This window comes from Clarias gariepinus, chromosome 10, assembly GCF_024256425.1.
Source record: "Clarias gariepinus isolate MV-2021 ecotype Netherlands chromosome 10, CGAR_prim_01v2, whole genome shotgun sequence".
NCBI lineage: Eukaryota > Metazoa > Chordata > Actinopteri > Siluriformes > Clariidae > Clarias > Clarias gariepinus.
Genome location: NC_071109.1, coordinates 27,078,348 through 27,094,335, shown reverse-complemented (window position 1 = coordinate 27,094,335; position 15,988 = coordinate 27,078,348). Strand labels below are relative to the sequence as shown.

The following is a 15,988-nucleotide window of genomic DNA, read 5'->3' as shown; positions in this document are numbered from 1 at the left end:
TATCAACTAACTAACTAGGTAATTAATACCATGTGCACTTAAAGAGCAAGGTTTGCAAGTTCTGTAGACACAGCATATTGTTCAGTCTGAATGCTTGACCTCAGCCCCACTTCTGCTGTGAACAAATGTCAAAGGAAGACCTTGAGGGGTCACCTTTATCAGCTCCTTTATAAGCTCCGATTTTATCCGCTGGTATAATATCCTGTCAAACAGTGGCTTAAAGGTTGGCATAGGCACTATTTCTTGAGGAAATACCCGAACTTACTTTTTCATCAAAAATTGGAAGTTGGATTATCTTTAAAATAGGGGGTTTGCAAGGACAAGAAGAAAAACAGGCTCCTCTCACGTGGTTGCTCCTATAAAGATTTTAATCCTGCTAGCCAAGATTTTATAGTAGGCCTGGATGCCATCCCGCAGCTTCAAGGCTACAGCTGCTATTGTATCTGTGAGAAAGGAAGGAACCGTACCAAGGCTCATATTTAGCCAGACAAGAACACTTATAGCACACTGTGTCCTCTATTTAATAGCTGCAATATAACTTGAACAAATATACAGAACTTCGAAGCCATGGAAAAGACATGAGCATTAGGAATCTTTTTCACAGCCGAATTGGCCACCATAATCAAACTACTCCAAAATCAAGGCTAAAAAAATATTAGAGTGTTTTTACTGGGTTTATTTAGCATCAGTAACGCTGTGCTTTCTTTTTCTTAAAGGGCACCAAGAGAAGAATGTCGGAGGGGTAATGTGACAACCTGTTTCTGATTATTCAATTAAATGTCATTTGTGTAGCAAATTAACAACATTTACAAAGTAGCTTTACAGACATAAACAACCATAATGATGAATATTAATGAAAGAAATATTTATTCAATTAATCAACATTTGCTTTCATTTTTGTTCCTTTCTGCATAACAACACAGACCGGTACGTTGAACCATGAAGTCTTCTACCTGACGTTTGTTTCACATTACAGTTCAAAATGTTGAAAATCACAATTTTTAAAAAAATCACCTGTGTCCCCTTTAAAGCCCATAAAAATGTAGTTATATACTATACATTTTGTATTAATTTAACTGTATGTCATCAGTGATTTATGGTAGTTACTTAAAACTATACCATAGGATAGCAACACCGGGTTATAAGCAGATAATTTAATGAATGTTATTCACTTTCTTTGCTTATAGAAAAAGAACAAGATCACAGCCACACGCCGGCTTCTCCTAAAAGTGAGTGATATTATGTCATGGATACGACATGATGGGGTGTGCATTCTGTTGTAGGAAAATAATTCACATAGGAGTCCATTTATATTTACAGTGAAAAAAAATACAATGATATATTACAGGATTATTAGTTGGCACCAGAGCTGCTGTCATCAACACTTGTTTATGCCATATCAATATTGGCCTTGCTATTATCCCAAGCACAAGTTACATTTATTTTGGGGTTTTTGATATTATTAACACCGGTTCACAAATATATGCACGAAAACACTGAATATTTCAGTGGCGAGGAAAGGCCTGAAATGTCTTTAAATCGCCAAGCCCTATGCCTCTCTGCTGTGTGTTAATGATGATGGTTGATCATAAATGGTGCCAACATAAAAAGAATTAGTTTGACAGCATTCACTGGTCTGACAAACACACAATACAGTGGGAGATTCCACGGAGTTTAGTGCGGATCTGAGAAAGAGACACAAATAGAGGAGAGGTGGGTCATTGGGAGGTGAAGGAAATTCCACAATGTCTGGAAGGAGACTAAATCTGTCACTCTTAGCTGGGAAGAAATTGGTTCAGATTTTTTTAAAAAAAGAAAAGAAAACAGGAAGTAGCTGGAACACCAGCGTCACTGTCAACAAACATTAAAGAAAATCTTTAATGGGCAAAGAAAAAGCCTTCTGGGCAAAGGTTTTGACCAGAAATATGTTTGGATGAGCAACAGAAAGGCATTTAACCTCAAGCACACTGTATCAAGTGACCATGGTGGTGGTAGCATAGGGACTGGGGCTGTATTACTTGAACTGGTGCATAGCACAAAGTGGATGGAATAATGAAGAAGGACTATCATCTAAATCAGTATAACCCGAAATAATAAGCTAGATAGTTGGAACTTGAACAAAACACACATTAAAGCCTCAACCGCAAATATTAATTTTTCAAAGTGAATATTTGGAATTGTGGTTAAAATTCTAATTTTAGTTAAACACTATCAATTTTGCCAAAAAGAGTGGACATATACAGTATCTGACGAGCCAGAAACTTGTTGATGGTTATCACACGTATCTGCTGAAGGGGAAATTAAGGGGCGCTGATTTCAGAAAACCTAAAATAAATCAAGGCATGTGCACCAAATTCTTAGGGGTTTTTCTTTTATTAACTATCCACATTATACAGCCATTCTGCCCCAACAAGACACAAGTTCATAAAAACCATTCAGGACTCAGTACATTATTTACACAACATTCATGTTTATAAGTGTATGAAAACCCCTGATTGTAGCGGTATATATTCTGACCAATCAAAGTCGAGACTTTAACGATCCTGTGATGTAAACCAAGAGATTACACTATCCATCTCACTGTTAAAATCCTTCCAACAGGGCAAGCTGCTGAAGAAGGCAGCGTCTATGCTTATCGCAGAGAAAGAGCAGAGCAAGCGGGAGAGAGAGAGTGCCCTGAATGAGAGATTACCTCCACTTAAAGTCTCTGGACTGTCTTCACAAGACCTGCAGGTAGACACAATCTATCACAGTAGCGCCAGGAGTGTATGAGTTAGAGCTTTGCAAAGATCCTGACAGTTAATGATTTCACAAAAATGTCCTCCTAGGAGCTCTGCAAAGAACTCCATCGCAAGATAGACACCGTGGATGATGCACGATATGACCTTGAAGTTAAAGCATCCAAAAATGAAAAGGAGGTAGGAGGTGGTGCTCACTTTTCAATGCTAATAAAAGTTTTTTTTTAAATGACTATCTCCTCCTGTCTTTAAAGATAAAATGCAGCAATATGTTTTGGTTTTAGCATCAATAAGACTGGTATAAAGAACTAAGGCTGGGACTGATTTCTTTTTAGTGCAGACTGTAGATTCATAAAGCAGCTGATTACACAGTGTAAAACACTCCCGACTCTAAATTTGATCTACTTAACCTGAGTTAACTTGACTTATTTGGACTGATATTTTTACGACCCATGTGACAGATGCGGTTTCTACTTATAAAGTGTAATGAATGTGTACGGGGTGCAATTAAGGGCAGAAATTCCATTTAAACAAAAATAAATAATGGTAAAATGGTTAAACAAATGAAATGAAATTAGGTAAACTTAATTTATTTTAGTAAAATAGATAGGATATCAATATGAAAAAGCAATATGAGGCTAGAAACAGTTTTCGAATGTGCTTAGGCTCTCATACCTATGAAGAAATCTATAAAAAAATAAATACATATTATTTAATTAATGACACATTAAATAACACAAAAAGCAAAGCCATTAAAACTGTATGTTCTTGTAAGACTGAGCCTTTTTTTATTTTAACAAAAGATATACAGCTTTTATTGAAATATGGCATGAACCTATAGGACAGGGGTAAATGCATTGGACCATGGATCGGAAGCTCCCATGGTTCAATCCCCACTGACAAGTTGCCACTGTGTGGCCCTTGAGCAAAGCCCTTAACCCTCAACCGCTCAGATGTTCAATAGAGTAAGTCACTCTGGATAAGGGAGTATGCCGTAATGTACATGTAAACCTTGTATAGCAATGCACACTTGAAACATTTTTAAAGATACAAATATTGTATCTTATCTGCCTTTAAGTGCAGGTATGCATTTGTAATAGTTTTTTTACATCATCATCATCATCATCATCCCATCTACTTGATTTCAATGATGCAGTTTTATGAATAATATTATTATTATATATAAAACACCTTCCAAATCCCAAGGATCCAATCATGGGTCCAAGGGCACACTCCTCACTCTTATAACTATAACCTGTTCCTTATTACAGTCCCTGCAGTGACTTAATAATAAAATAGCTATTGGAAATTGATTGGGTGAATCTGAAGATCTTCAGTAACACAAATGTTGTATTGCCGTAGATCCAATCGCTAACACAGAAGATTTGTGAGATAAAGGGCACTATGAACAGAACCAAACTGAAGAGGGTAAAGAAATCTGCTGATGATGTCCTGGGTGCCCTGACTGAATCCAAAATGTCATCGAAGGCAGATTTTAAAGCCAACCTGAAGACAGTCAAAAAAGAGGAGGAAAAGGTAAGCTTTAAGATAAAACTACATGGCTTATTAATGAGTCAGTATCATGAACATTGTATTTAAGTGAGCTTTTCTCATGGCGAGTCTTCTTCCAACAGAAAGAGGAGGTGACTGACTGGCGTAAGAACGTGGAGGCCATGTCTGGAATGGAAGGCAGGAAGAAGATTTTTAATGCTGGTCAATAATTTTTTTTTATAGATACAGAAGGGTCCTCTGTAAACGAATTAGAATAGCTGAGTGGTTCATTTTGTGCAATATTGTCTCACAATTAAGCAACATTCACTGCAGTTTTATACCAAATTGATGTCATACTGAAGAACAAGGTGGTCCCCGATGAGAAGACATCTTTATGGAAACTGAAGGAAATCAGTGGAAATCTGTGCATATTCTATTTTATTGTATAGTTCTTTGTGATCTGTGACTTTTCATATGTTTTTTATTGTAATAGATGTTGGCCGTTGTTTCAAACTGATTTTTGTCAGCATAAATATATCCTATATACATTTACTTCTTTCTGTTTGCAATGAAATACACTGTGTGCAGTGATCTGTGCAAAAGCTGAAATGAATCTGATTAGACGTGGATGAACTGTATGTAACCCTTTGTGTTATGATGGTATTGTAAAAAGGCAGATTTTGCAGATATTGCATACTTTTCTAGTCACTTGCGAATACAACTCACAGTGTAATGGCATTCCACAATTAAATATCACGTAATGTATTAATAAAAATGGTGTGTAGATTTATTTTTTCACCAATGCTCTCATTTGAAGAAAATGTCAGAAATATGAAATTATCTGAATGACTTAATTGCAATTAATGCCATGGAATTGACTAAATGGCAATTAATAAAATAATAAATGTTGTCAGTTTACGTTTAATATAATCATGTTTTGATGAAACTGATGAATAATTGGGCAGAACATCCATTAGCAAAAATTTGCATTTGTAGGTAGCTGTAAAGTAAAATTAGCCTGAGCTGGGACTGTTATTAACAAATCAGTAGATGTCTACTGGTATCAGAGTAAAATTGACTGTATCTTTTTACCTTATTTGTAAATATTTTGTTTTTTTCTTAAGAACTTAATTCTGAGCTTTGATCTAGTTTCACGTTAGTTAATGCAAACAGGATTTCATATCTTTCAAACAGAGTGATGCAGCAGCTTTACTTTTGGAACAAAGATCTTTTTTTGGCATTTGGCTTCTGTACACCAATGCAATGAATTTAAAATGCAACACTCAAGATGTGTGTGAAGTCAAGACTTTCAGCTTTAATTTAAGGGGCTTGACAAAACTGTGGCATTAACTATTTAGCAATTACGGCTGACCACATATTGTTCAATTACAGCTGATTTTCATACACACACCATTTTTGTGGGATCATAAAAAATGGAACAAATAGCTGCCAAGCAGTTGTATCCTCATTACTCCATTACTAATCAAACAGATAACAGTCCTGGAGGTGGCGGTTCTAAGTACCATATTTGCATTTGGTTTGGTTCACTTGAACTCTTAACATAAGGTCCAAAGCGGTTTCTATGCAAGTGGCCATCATTTGGCTAAAAAAAAGTTAAAGATAGCAAAAACACTGGAAGTGACCAATATAACAGATTGGAACATTCTTAAAAAAGAAGGATTAACTGTCAAAAGACTAAAGTGGATGACTGCAGAATCTTGTCCATGGTGAAGAAGAACCCTTTCACAACATCTAGCCAAGTCAGGAACACTCTAGAGGAGGTAGGCGTGTCATTGTCATTGTCATGTTCCAAAACAGCCCAAATGCCAAAACACTTATTTTTGTTCCAAAATTTATGACTCCCTGTTTGTAAGTCCTTTCATCAAACCAGATCTGTAATTTCTCTCATAATGACATCAATTTCTAAAATTTAGCAACACCATCAACACCATTGGACTCAACATCTCGTAGATAACTAACAATCTGAATCTCTGCTCTAACTGCATCTTATAATTGTACTGCACTCTGGAACTTTGAGTCTGGCATTTGCTTTTCTCATAAATATGACATTAAATGTTTCTACAAATGGTGAAGAGCTGGAGTAGCTAGTGCTCTTTCCATGTCCACCTGTGAAATAAGCAAACAAGGTGACCACTAAACACTACATTAAGTAATAAATTAACAACAGAAACATTAAAACATAAAAATATTTCAACATTTCATGTGTTTAGGTGAATAAATTTTTTAGCTGTTGTGTGTATGTTAATCGTGTATGTAAGACAAGTGAACCAAATTGTGTGCACAAAAGTGTGCTCTGATGAAACAGTGTGCATTTCCATGTCTGAAACCTTATGACAGACAAAATTTTTTAAGAAGGCACCAAAGCTCAACAGACTCACGCAGTCAGATTAAGGCCGGTGCAACATAAGAACATTGCACAACTTTCTATTTGAACCAGTAACACAAGGACAAGATCTGCTGCCAGGTCGATAATGAGATCATAGCACATAGTCATGTTAAGTAAAGGGGCCTGTTGCATTTGTCCAAATGTTATCAGTGGACATAAGGACTAAAAATAAGTCGGCGACAAAGGCTCGGTGATAATTCTTGACACCTCTGTCATGGACACGCTCCATATAGAGAGCTCACATAACAGTAAGACAAAGCTTCCACCTGCTTCCAAACGTCTACATAAAACCAGTGATTTATGCTGTTGAGATCCCGGATAAGCCACTTGTCCATGGTGCTTGGACATAATCACATTCATACAATTGTGAATAATTAGCCTAATTTTACTGTGGAATTATTTAATACATTTAAGCTCAAACAACAGAAATTCCGAAAATGTACTGCATACCCACTGTAATCCTGTTACAGAGTTAAACAACACCTTAACAGCTCTTTGGATTAGTCTTTGACCCAATCCAAACCAAGACTTCTTCACCCACAGTATATAATATGAGTGTCTCACTCTTTGTCTCAATGTGCCATTAAATGTCCCTTGTTGAATTCAGGGTCATCTCTCGTCACCAACAGGTGGCATCCAAACTCCAAACATCACATCTCTGCTCCTGCATGCCCCTAGTCTAATAAAAATTGTTTTATTACACCACTTAACTTGTGAATCGTGTTTCTTTAGCTATGCAGAATGACCAGTAGAATGGCCAAAGCAAAGGCGTCTATTTTTGAGAGGTAGTCGCATAGGTGATAGAAACTATAAATGTGAAAGATTTCACTCTATCCACCTCCAGATGGTTTTGTGCTCTAGCTTGACGTTTCTGCCTCAAAAAAGGTACGTCTTGTTTCAGTCTTAATCAGAGTGTAATATGTCAGTCTTGCATGCCTGACACTAAATGACATGTGCTTTGAGTAATTCTGGAGAGTGCTGTGCTGAGGGTATTCGTAAAGGCTTGTTCAGTGTTACACTGCTGGATGAGTGAGGTCCTCACTTATTTAGATGCCTCTGAAATTGGTTGCGGTCCAGGCCGATTTTCAGCTATGCTGAAACTCCTGAGTGCTATGTGAAGTAGACTTTCCACTGAAGACTCAAAAGACCTCTAATAAATAGATTTCTATCCTCCACAATAATTCATGCAGGTATAATTTCTGTATAATTTCACATCCTTGGAGGTGTGTCATCATAATATTGCTTTTTTTTCATATACATGTAAAATTTCTATAGAAATGAAAAAAAGAAAAAAGGTAAGTCTTGCTAATGATTTTCATCTTTAATATGGCATATTTTGTAAGAATGAAAAAAAAAACATGAAAGAATTGCAACCTCTCCATTTTCAATGTAATTTCAGGTGAATTGAATAGTGAGCTACAACACTACACGATAGCACAGACATGCAATAAAGGGTTGGCTTGGAGATAAATGCAGCCTGCATGCAATATTAGTACAGCTGAAGGAATAAAAAAAATGTTTTAAATGATTTTGCATCAGGTCTTTTTAAATGGCAGCAAATGCATTTAAAGATGAGATCTTCTTTGTTTAAAAGCAGGACTCACGAGGAGAAATGGCTGAAGCGTAAGTGACGCTACAAATTAAATCAATATGAACTTCTACAAATATTGCTTTGACTTATATAATGTCCTTCTAACTTTTTCTTTCTTTTTCTCAATCAGACCGGTGAGTTTTACAAATAAGAATGAAAAGATAACAGAACCTTATAACACCAAGCTCAGAAAATGTATGTAGTGTGTTGGATGTACAGTAACATACTGCTCATCATGCATGTACTTAAGGGTTCACAGTTCCTTTTTTTGTCTTAATTCTGCCTTAACTTCACCCCATCTCAGTCTAACCAGAAAAAAAAAATGAAAAACTTGACATAGTAGAGGTACTGTAGAATTAACACTGGGAATAGTGCTTACTAGCTAACATGATCAGCTGAAAGACTCATGAGAGCTCATGACAGGAAAAAAAGCAACAACAAAAAACAGTTTAAGCAGAGTTTCAGGTGTTTCTAAAGTTATAACTTAAATATATAGCATATAAATGAGTAAGTGGGCAACCCTACATGTTAAAATGCTAAAACCAGCAGCAGCCCAATTGATCTCTCCTGACCACTGTAGATTCCGGGGTTGTACTAGGAGTAGGAGGTGGGTTCAATAATTAGGAAAAATAAATATCACTGTGGATGCACATTGAACACCTACTTATGCACTAATATTCACAAATACTCCTTTTCTTCACATGTTTTAAACAAGCATGGAAAATGATGTGCAAAGCAACTGGAATTTCCACTCAATATCGTATTTTATCTACCCCACAGAAAAAGTCCAAAATTTCCTCCGGACGTCGACTAGGGTTGAAGGTGAGAAGAAATAATTAAACACCAAATCAGTTTACACTTAATAGTTTTTACTGAGTCTGTTTCCTCTTATAGATCAAGATGTTAAACACAGCTCTGGAAATGCTCAAAGTGGAGAAGGAAGAAAACAGGAAAGAAAAAGAGATAACATTAAGTGAGAGGGTTCCACCTCTAAAGCTCTCAGGCTTGTCTGTGCAAGAACTACAGGTAAATACTGTATACATCCATCTTAAAACTCCACATTTTATCATCTCATTTAAAATTTTCATTTCTTAAGTTTGTTTTCCCCCTTTTCTCATTTAGGATCTTTGCAGGGATCTACATCATAAGATTGATGTAACTGATGAGGAGCGCTACGACAATGAAGTTAAGGTGTCCAAAAATGACAAAGAGGTATGGAAAAGTAATGATGAGCTCACTGGGGGCTTTTTAAACCATTATTTTTCTTGCAGTTTAGCTGTTTTTTAAAGCCCTAATAGCTAAGTAAAAAAAAAAAAACTGGCCCTAATTCAGCATGTTGCAAGATAGCAGTGTACAGTCCCAATCCTGTCGATGTAATAAAAAAAATAATAATAATAACAATGCAAAGTGTATTTCCTGTGACAGATAGAGGAAATGACCAGAAAGATCATCGAGTTGAGGGGCAAGATGAAGAGGCCCGTGCTGAAGAGAGTGAGAATCTCAGCCGAGGCTATGCTTAGTGTCCTACTGGGTGGCAAACACAAAGAGTCTTTCGACTTCAAAGCCAATCTGAAAACTGTGAAAAAGGAGGAGGAGAAGGTAAGACCAATCATCTGTCACGTCTATCACAGAGCTCTATTCTGCATCTGACAAAACTGCATTAACGTTGAATTTGGATTCCGTGGTTAATGCAGGGATGAACCAGTGATTAGGAAGGTATTTTTTTTTGCCCTGTGTAGGGCAGAGAGTGTGTGTGAGGCAGAATTGGGGTGCTTCACACACAAACACGGTAGCAAATTGCACGTACTGTACACACACACATAACAGGCTTAACAGAGAGGGAGAGATAAAATGGATTTTAACCTTCAAATGAGACTCTCTTTTGCTTTACATGCTCGCACACACGTGCGTTATAAGAAACAGTACACGCGCGCTGTACACATGCGCTTACAAACACAAAATAAAATATGTTTTAAATACACGTGGTCACAATGTTATAGTAAACAGTACACGCGTGCACGGATGTTGATTATACCAGTAAGAGACAAGCACTATGACCCAGCAGAGGAGATGATTTAACCACAATTCCACAGCGCAAGAGAGAGAAAAACAGTTGGCTCAGTTGTGATTGCGTGACGCTCGGCATCCAAACAAGAATGTGCATGATACATCATACTTGGTAAACCAAGACTTGCTCGTTTTCCAAATAAAAATTTATTAAAAATCTTTGCTCGTCTTGCGGAACACTGTTAACCGTGTTACTCGCAATCCGAGGTTTCACTGTACCTGGAGGAAACCCACCAAGCATTGGGAAAACATGCAAACTCCATGCACACAGAGGCAAAATCAAACCTGAGCGGGAATCTAACCCAGACCCTGAAGGTGCAAGGTGACAGTGCTAACCACTAAGCCACAGTGCCACCCTATCTGAAACTGAGATTATTTAATTCCTTACCTATTAAAATGTAAACAATCAAGAACGTCTGTATCCGATACTTATAGTGAGGGTTAGACTTGAAAACCCTAAAGTGACCCCATGACTTTAACTCTGACTTAACGCCCTGGAAATAAAAGACATTCTAACGCAGTGCTAAGGCAGTGATAATACTAGGCTAAGGCAGCGTTAATACTGCCCGAGGAGTGTGAAAAATCAGTTCAGGAAAAAGTCAGGAGTGTACATAAACGCATTGTGAACCCCTAAAACTTTGTGCAAATTTTTATTTAAGTTCTCTTGAATTAATACAGAGTCAAAATTATACATATAAGTCGAAAAATATAAATACACCTAATATTTGGTTACATTTCTCTTATAAAAATTTCTACTTTAGCAAATACTTTTGGTAGCCATTACCACAAGCTTCTAGCTCAATTTAGGTTGGAACAACATAAACAACCCAACCAACCAACAAAAATGCAGTTGTTACCTTTTAACTGCATTTTTAACTGTTTAATTGTACCATTTTGTTCTGTACCAAAAATGCTTTCCTTACAAAGAGCTTAGACATACAATATAAACAGTTACACGTTTATATATATTATTGTAAAATAACAAGTAAGTTTTTTGTGACATTGCATAAAATGATTGTTCACATAACAGTTCACATTGTTAAGAACTGTTATTTGAATAAGAGTTGGCATTAGTGTTGTAGCTGAATCAACAATCAGAATTCATAACTCAAGAACACCATGATAGAAAATCAATAGACCCCAATTACTTAATTCGGTACAAAATTGTGACCACATAGACCACAAAAATGCACCTGTAAAACACTGATCATAGGAAATAAAACAAAAATCACAAAAAAATCTTAGACCCTCCGGGATTTTTCTCACTTTACTGCTTTGGCCATAACAGAAAGAGGAGGTGACGGACTGGCGTAAGAACGTGGAGGCCATGTCTGGGATGGAGGGCAGGAAAAAGCTGTTTGATGCAGGCCAATAAAAGGTAAATACGTCTAAAGCTCCGATGTAAGAGCCCTTGATAGGCATGTCTTAGGAATTCATAAGACATAATACTAAATAAATAATGATAATAAATACAAGAATCTGTTTTGTGCCTTTTAATTTATCCTGTTGTAAAGTTTCACTTTGTGTACTGTAAATTTTAATTTTTTGATAAATTATATTAATCTCTGCACATTTTTAGGTCCCTGATGCACGGCATACTTGGTGACAGCTACTGTACTGACTGAGAGCTACATGAAGATGATAATGCTGAAAATTTGAGTTTGAAGAACTGAAGTACTGAATTCTACTGTGATGTGAAATAACATTATGATTTTTTTTTTTTTTTTACTTTATTATACATAAGGCAATAAGAAACAGAATTGTTTATGGTTGCATATACAGTACTATACATATTTTGTATGAGTATGCTGTGTAATTAATTGTTGATATTGTGCAGTATAAATAGACATATTAAAAGTATAAAGTCAGATGTGGGTGATGCTACAGTATAGCGTCTGATGAACATTTTGAAATTCACACACTGCAGTTCCTGTTCCAACCAACTGATGGCCTGAACCCACTGAGTAAATCCAGCAGAACGTTTGAGTCTGAAATCTATTAATGTTTTCTTAAAATGCTTAAACTGAAGTAACTGAACAATTTGGTTATTTAATTTTGCAAGAAATGATATCTACTATAATATTAAACTTAATGTTCAATATACCAAAGTGAATTGTTTAACTAACCTTGGGAATCAAATCTCCTGCTTTTGCAATGGTCCATTGCTTTTGATTTACTCTTTATTATCTTTAAAACACCCGCACAGTGTATGAGCATCTTTGTCCTGATCAGTTAAGCCACTTGCTCACCCTTCCTCCAGTAAACTACTGTAAGTCCTTACTGACAGCAACAGACAAGACCCTGCAGATTTTCTGAGCTAGAACAGAACGTACAGTACCAAGGCTATTTTAGTGACCCACTCATAAGGGCTCCGGACTCTATAAATATGCCACCTTTCTTTGTTCACCACTCTGAAGTCATACAGCTGTCCTCCGGAAGGTAATTCTGTAAGTCTTATCTTAATGTCTGAGCCAAGTCTTAATTGGGGCAGGATAGAGAGTCTGAAGAGTGATCTGTTGTAAATGGCACAGTTTGTTTTGTTTTCTGGCTAATAAATATTATAGTTTGAAATAAATCTTACTTCTTTGCCACTTCTACATACATGCAACTCTTATGTTGTCATAGGGCACAGTTTTACAAGTTTGATTGTATTTAATAGCAACAGGATGAAACTTGATGCAATTTCACTGGTGAGCTACCGGATGTAACAAGAAAGGCAATTAATAAAAACTAAAAAATTACAATAAAATTATTTTTTTATCTGTTAATAGTAAATAAAACAATAAAAAGAAGAGGAAGACATGTCTGAGTCTGGGTGAGTATTTTCAAATAATTATTGGATTTTGTAATTTTTTTTAAATAACTTCTTAGATACTATCTTAATAATTGTCTATATATTGTACATATGTACATATATATATTTATATATCTTAATTGTATGTTTTTTCATTTCTGGTCAGAGCGGTAAGTACAAATTACAAACTTAAAAATATCTTGATCAAATATTAAAGCTGATGCCATAAACAAGTTAATTCAGCATTTTTTCTATATGTTGTGCAACGTTGCTCTCTTTTATACTTAGTGTGCTTTTTCTTTCAAAAGAAACCGAAGCCAAAGATTTCAGCATCACGGCGTTTATACTTAAAGGTTGGTATTATGCAATATTTCAGGTTTCAAAATTTTCAGAATTGATTTTCTTTGAATAATAATAATAATTATTATTATTATTATTATTATTATTATTGTTGTTGTTGTTGTTATTATTAGTATTAGTATTAGTTTTATTTTTTATTCATGGGTACTATTTCACTTGCTGTCACAGATCCATGAATTACTTTAAACTAGGTATCTGCACCCCTCAATTTAACCCTCCTCCAAACTGGGCTTGGGACATACAGTATACAGTACACACACTCACACACAGCTATAAGTATTAGTATATTAATAATGCATCATTAATATGATGAAGTGTGCGTAAATGTTTTGCATACATTCAGTTTGTTTTAAAAAATGCACAGAAACATTAAAAATTAGAGACTATTGCATGTTTGTGGACAGTTTTAATCACAGTGTGTCAAAATGAGTGATTTTACTCACTGTCAGGTATTCTAATTATCATACATGTGACAATAATTCACAAAAAAAAAGACTTTAATTATTTCAATGTTGCTACATTACATCTGTCTTATAATTATAATGTGTATATATACCAAAATATACCATATATATATACCAAAAATTATTTGACAACAGACGATACAGGATTTGGTTGGGTCAGAAATTTCATTTCATAATTGGACTTGTTTCAGTGGAAGTTTTTCTTTTACATTAAGTCTACATGAATTTATTATTTTTTTTTTACATTAAGTTAATTTTCTATACTAGATGTTTGACTTTAATTACATAACTAGTAGACTTAAAGCATCAGACTGTATCTAGCACACACTGGTTTTAATAATCATAATAGTTCTATATGGAATCTTCACCAAATTTCTTATGTAATGGGAATTGTAATAATTAAACTATAAAGCCAGTATTTTTTATTCATTCTTTCATTTATTCATTCATTCATTCATTCATTAAAAATAACTAATTTTTCAGCAACAAACCAATAAAATATTGTCCAAATTCAAATTGTGCCACCAGTACATGACATTTAGTGTACATGACACTCAGTACATAACAAGCAGTTCTTACTTATTGCTGCAGACAAAAATTCTAAAGAAAGCTACCACTTTGCTGGAGGAGGAGAAGAATGACAAACAAATCGAGAGAGAAAGAACTCTCGGTGAAAGATTACCTCCTCTCACACTGAGTGGCTTGTCACCGCAAGACTTACAGGTGCCTGTGTTCATCTTTCATAAACCATATAAATATAAATCACATACAGTATGCACAGTTTATCTGTACAGTATGTTCTCTATTGCTTACAGTGTTTTTTTTTTTATTTTACAGAATTTGTGTAAAGAATTGCACCGCAAAATTGACACTGTTGATGAGGAACGCTACGACATTGCAGCTAAAGTTGCTAAAAGTGAAAATGAGGTGATTTCTGGTTTTACTTTACGTTATTAAAAAAAAAAAAAGAAAATACTTATATGGTTAATTTATTAAAATACATATTCCCCAATACATCTTAAAAGTAATGTATTATTGAATATTTCGCTAAAAGACTACATGCAATTTACTTACTATACAATACCTTGATCTGTATTACATTCTTTATGTTTTAATGAGAAGTTTTTTTTTTTTACTATCTCCATTATGCCCACTTTAATTTAATTTCAATATTATGATGGCAAAAATGACATGTTAAAATATTTTAAAGCTTACCAAATTACCAAAATAAGGTTAGTTGAAGCCTTTAAAAATAATGCACACTTACAGTACTTTTGCTTTAGATTGGCGAATTGAGCCATAAAATCTTTGAACTGAAGGGGAAAATGAAGCGACCTATCCTGAGGAGAGTGAGAGTGTCTGCAGACGCCTGGCTCGGAGCTCTGCTTGGCTCCAAACATAAAGAGTCCATTGACTTCAAGGCCAACCTTAAAACAGTCAAGAAAGAAGAGGAGAAGGTGAAAGTTGTTTGTTTTGTCTACACTGCAATGTTAGACTGAGGCTTCAGGAAATATCTGTCTACATATTACAGCATTAAATTCAGAAACATGGAATAGGTTTTATGTTTTGAAGTAGTTGAAATATTTAACTTTTTTTTATAGAGAGAGGAGGTTACTGACTGGAGGAAGAATGTGGATGCCATGTCCGGTATGGAAGGCAGAATGAAGATGTTTGCTGGAACAGCATCATAATACAGTATAATGGACTGAATAAATACAAATAAAATGGGCTAAGAACAATTCTAATATTATGAATTATGAATTGTAAGTTCACTGTGACTAAACGATTTCAGTTGAAACACATAAAGAATACATTTGTGCAAAATATTCTATTATTATTATATTTTAACTGTATAATAATGTTTGTATTGCAGCAATATGTTCTTTATATGGGAAACCCTAATAAAATACTATTTTCTTAAAGTTCATTTTGAAGATTCTTTGAAATTTGAGAACAGCTGACATATGAGTTCCTACTTTTCAATTTAGATAAAACACTGTTAAGCGTAATATTTAAAACCGGAATAAATAAATAAATAAATAAATAAATAAAAATAATTAAATTCACATATTGTGA

General features: G+C 35.0%; 2 protein-coding genes and 1 pseudogene across 2 annotated transcripts; all 3 read left to right on the top strand.

The window, feature by feature from the left end:
* Window positions 1-1,056: 1,056 nt before the first annotated feature.
* Window positions 1,057-4,781, top strand: LOC128531774 (troponin I, slow skeletal muscle-like). The gene is made up of 5 exons (XM_053505912.1): window positions 1,057-1,229; window positions 2,602-2,733; window positions 2,829-2,918; window positions 4,101-4,274; window positions 4,373-4,781. Exons 2-5 carry the CDS (start codon window positions 2,629-2,631, stop codon window positions 4,457-4,459), a joined length of 456 nt encoding a protein of 151 aa, XP_053361887.1. The 5' UTR covers window positions 1,057-1,229; window positions 2,602-2,628; the 3' UTR covers window positions 4,460-4,781.
* A 2,589-nt stretch (window positions 4,782-7,370) lies between these two features.
* LOC128531389 (troponin I, slow skeletal muscle-like) lies at window positions 7,371-11,669 on the top strand (annotated as a pseudogene).
* A 1,426-nt stretch (window positions 11,670-13,095) lies between these two features.
* On the top strand, window positions 13,096-15,834 carry tnni4b.3 (troponin I4b, tandem duplicate 3). The gene is made up of 7 exons (XM_053505203.1): window positions 13,096-13,109; window positions 13,255-13,258; window positions 13,397-13,441; window positions 14,504-14,635; window positions 14,750-14,839; window positions 15,196-15,369; window positions 15,514-15,834. Exons 1-7 carry the CDS (start codon window positions 13,096-13,098, stop codon window positions 15,601-15,603), a joined length of 549 nt encoding a protein of 182 aa, XP_053361178.1. The 3' UTR covers window positions 15,604-15,834.
* Window positions 15,835-15,988: the final 154 nt, after the last annotated feature.

Coding starts and splice junctions, on each gene's coding strand:
- LOC128531774 (XM_053505912.1), top strand. CDS start 2,629: ATGCTTATCGCAGAGAAAGAGCAGAGCAAGCGGGAGAGAGAGAGTGCC. Junction 2,734..2,828: donor TGTCTTCACAAGACCTGCAG/GTAGACACAATC, acceptor ATGTCCTCCTAG/GAGCTCTGCAAAGAACTCCA. Junction 4,275..4,372: donor TCAAAAAAGAGGAGGAAAAG/GTAAGCTTTAAG, acceptor TTCTTCCAACAG/AAAGAGGAGGTGACTGACTG.
- tnni4b.3 (XM_053505203.1), top strand. Junction 13,442..14,503: donor CACGGCGTTTATACTTAAAG/GTTGGTATTATG, acceptor TTATTGCTGCAG/ACAAAAATTCTAAAGAAAGC. Junction 15,370..15,513: donor TCAAGAAAGAAGAGGAGAAG/GTGAAAGTTGTT, acceptor TTTTTTTTATAG/AGAGAGGAGGTTACTGACTG.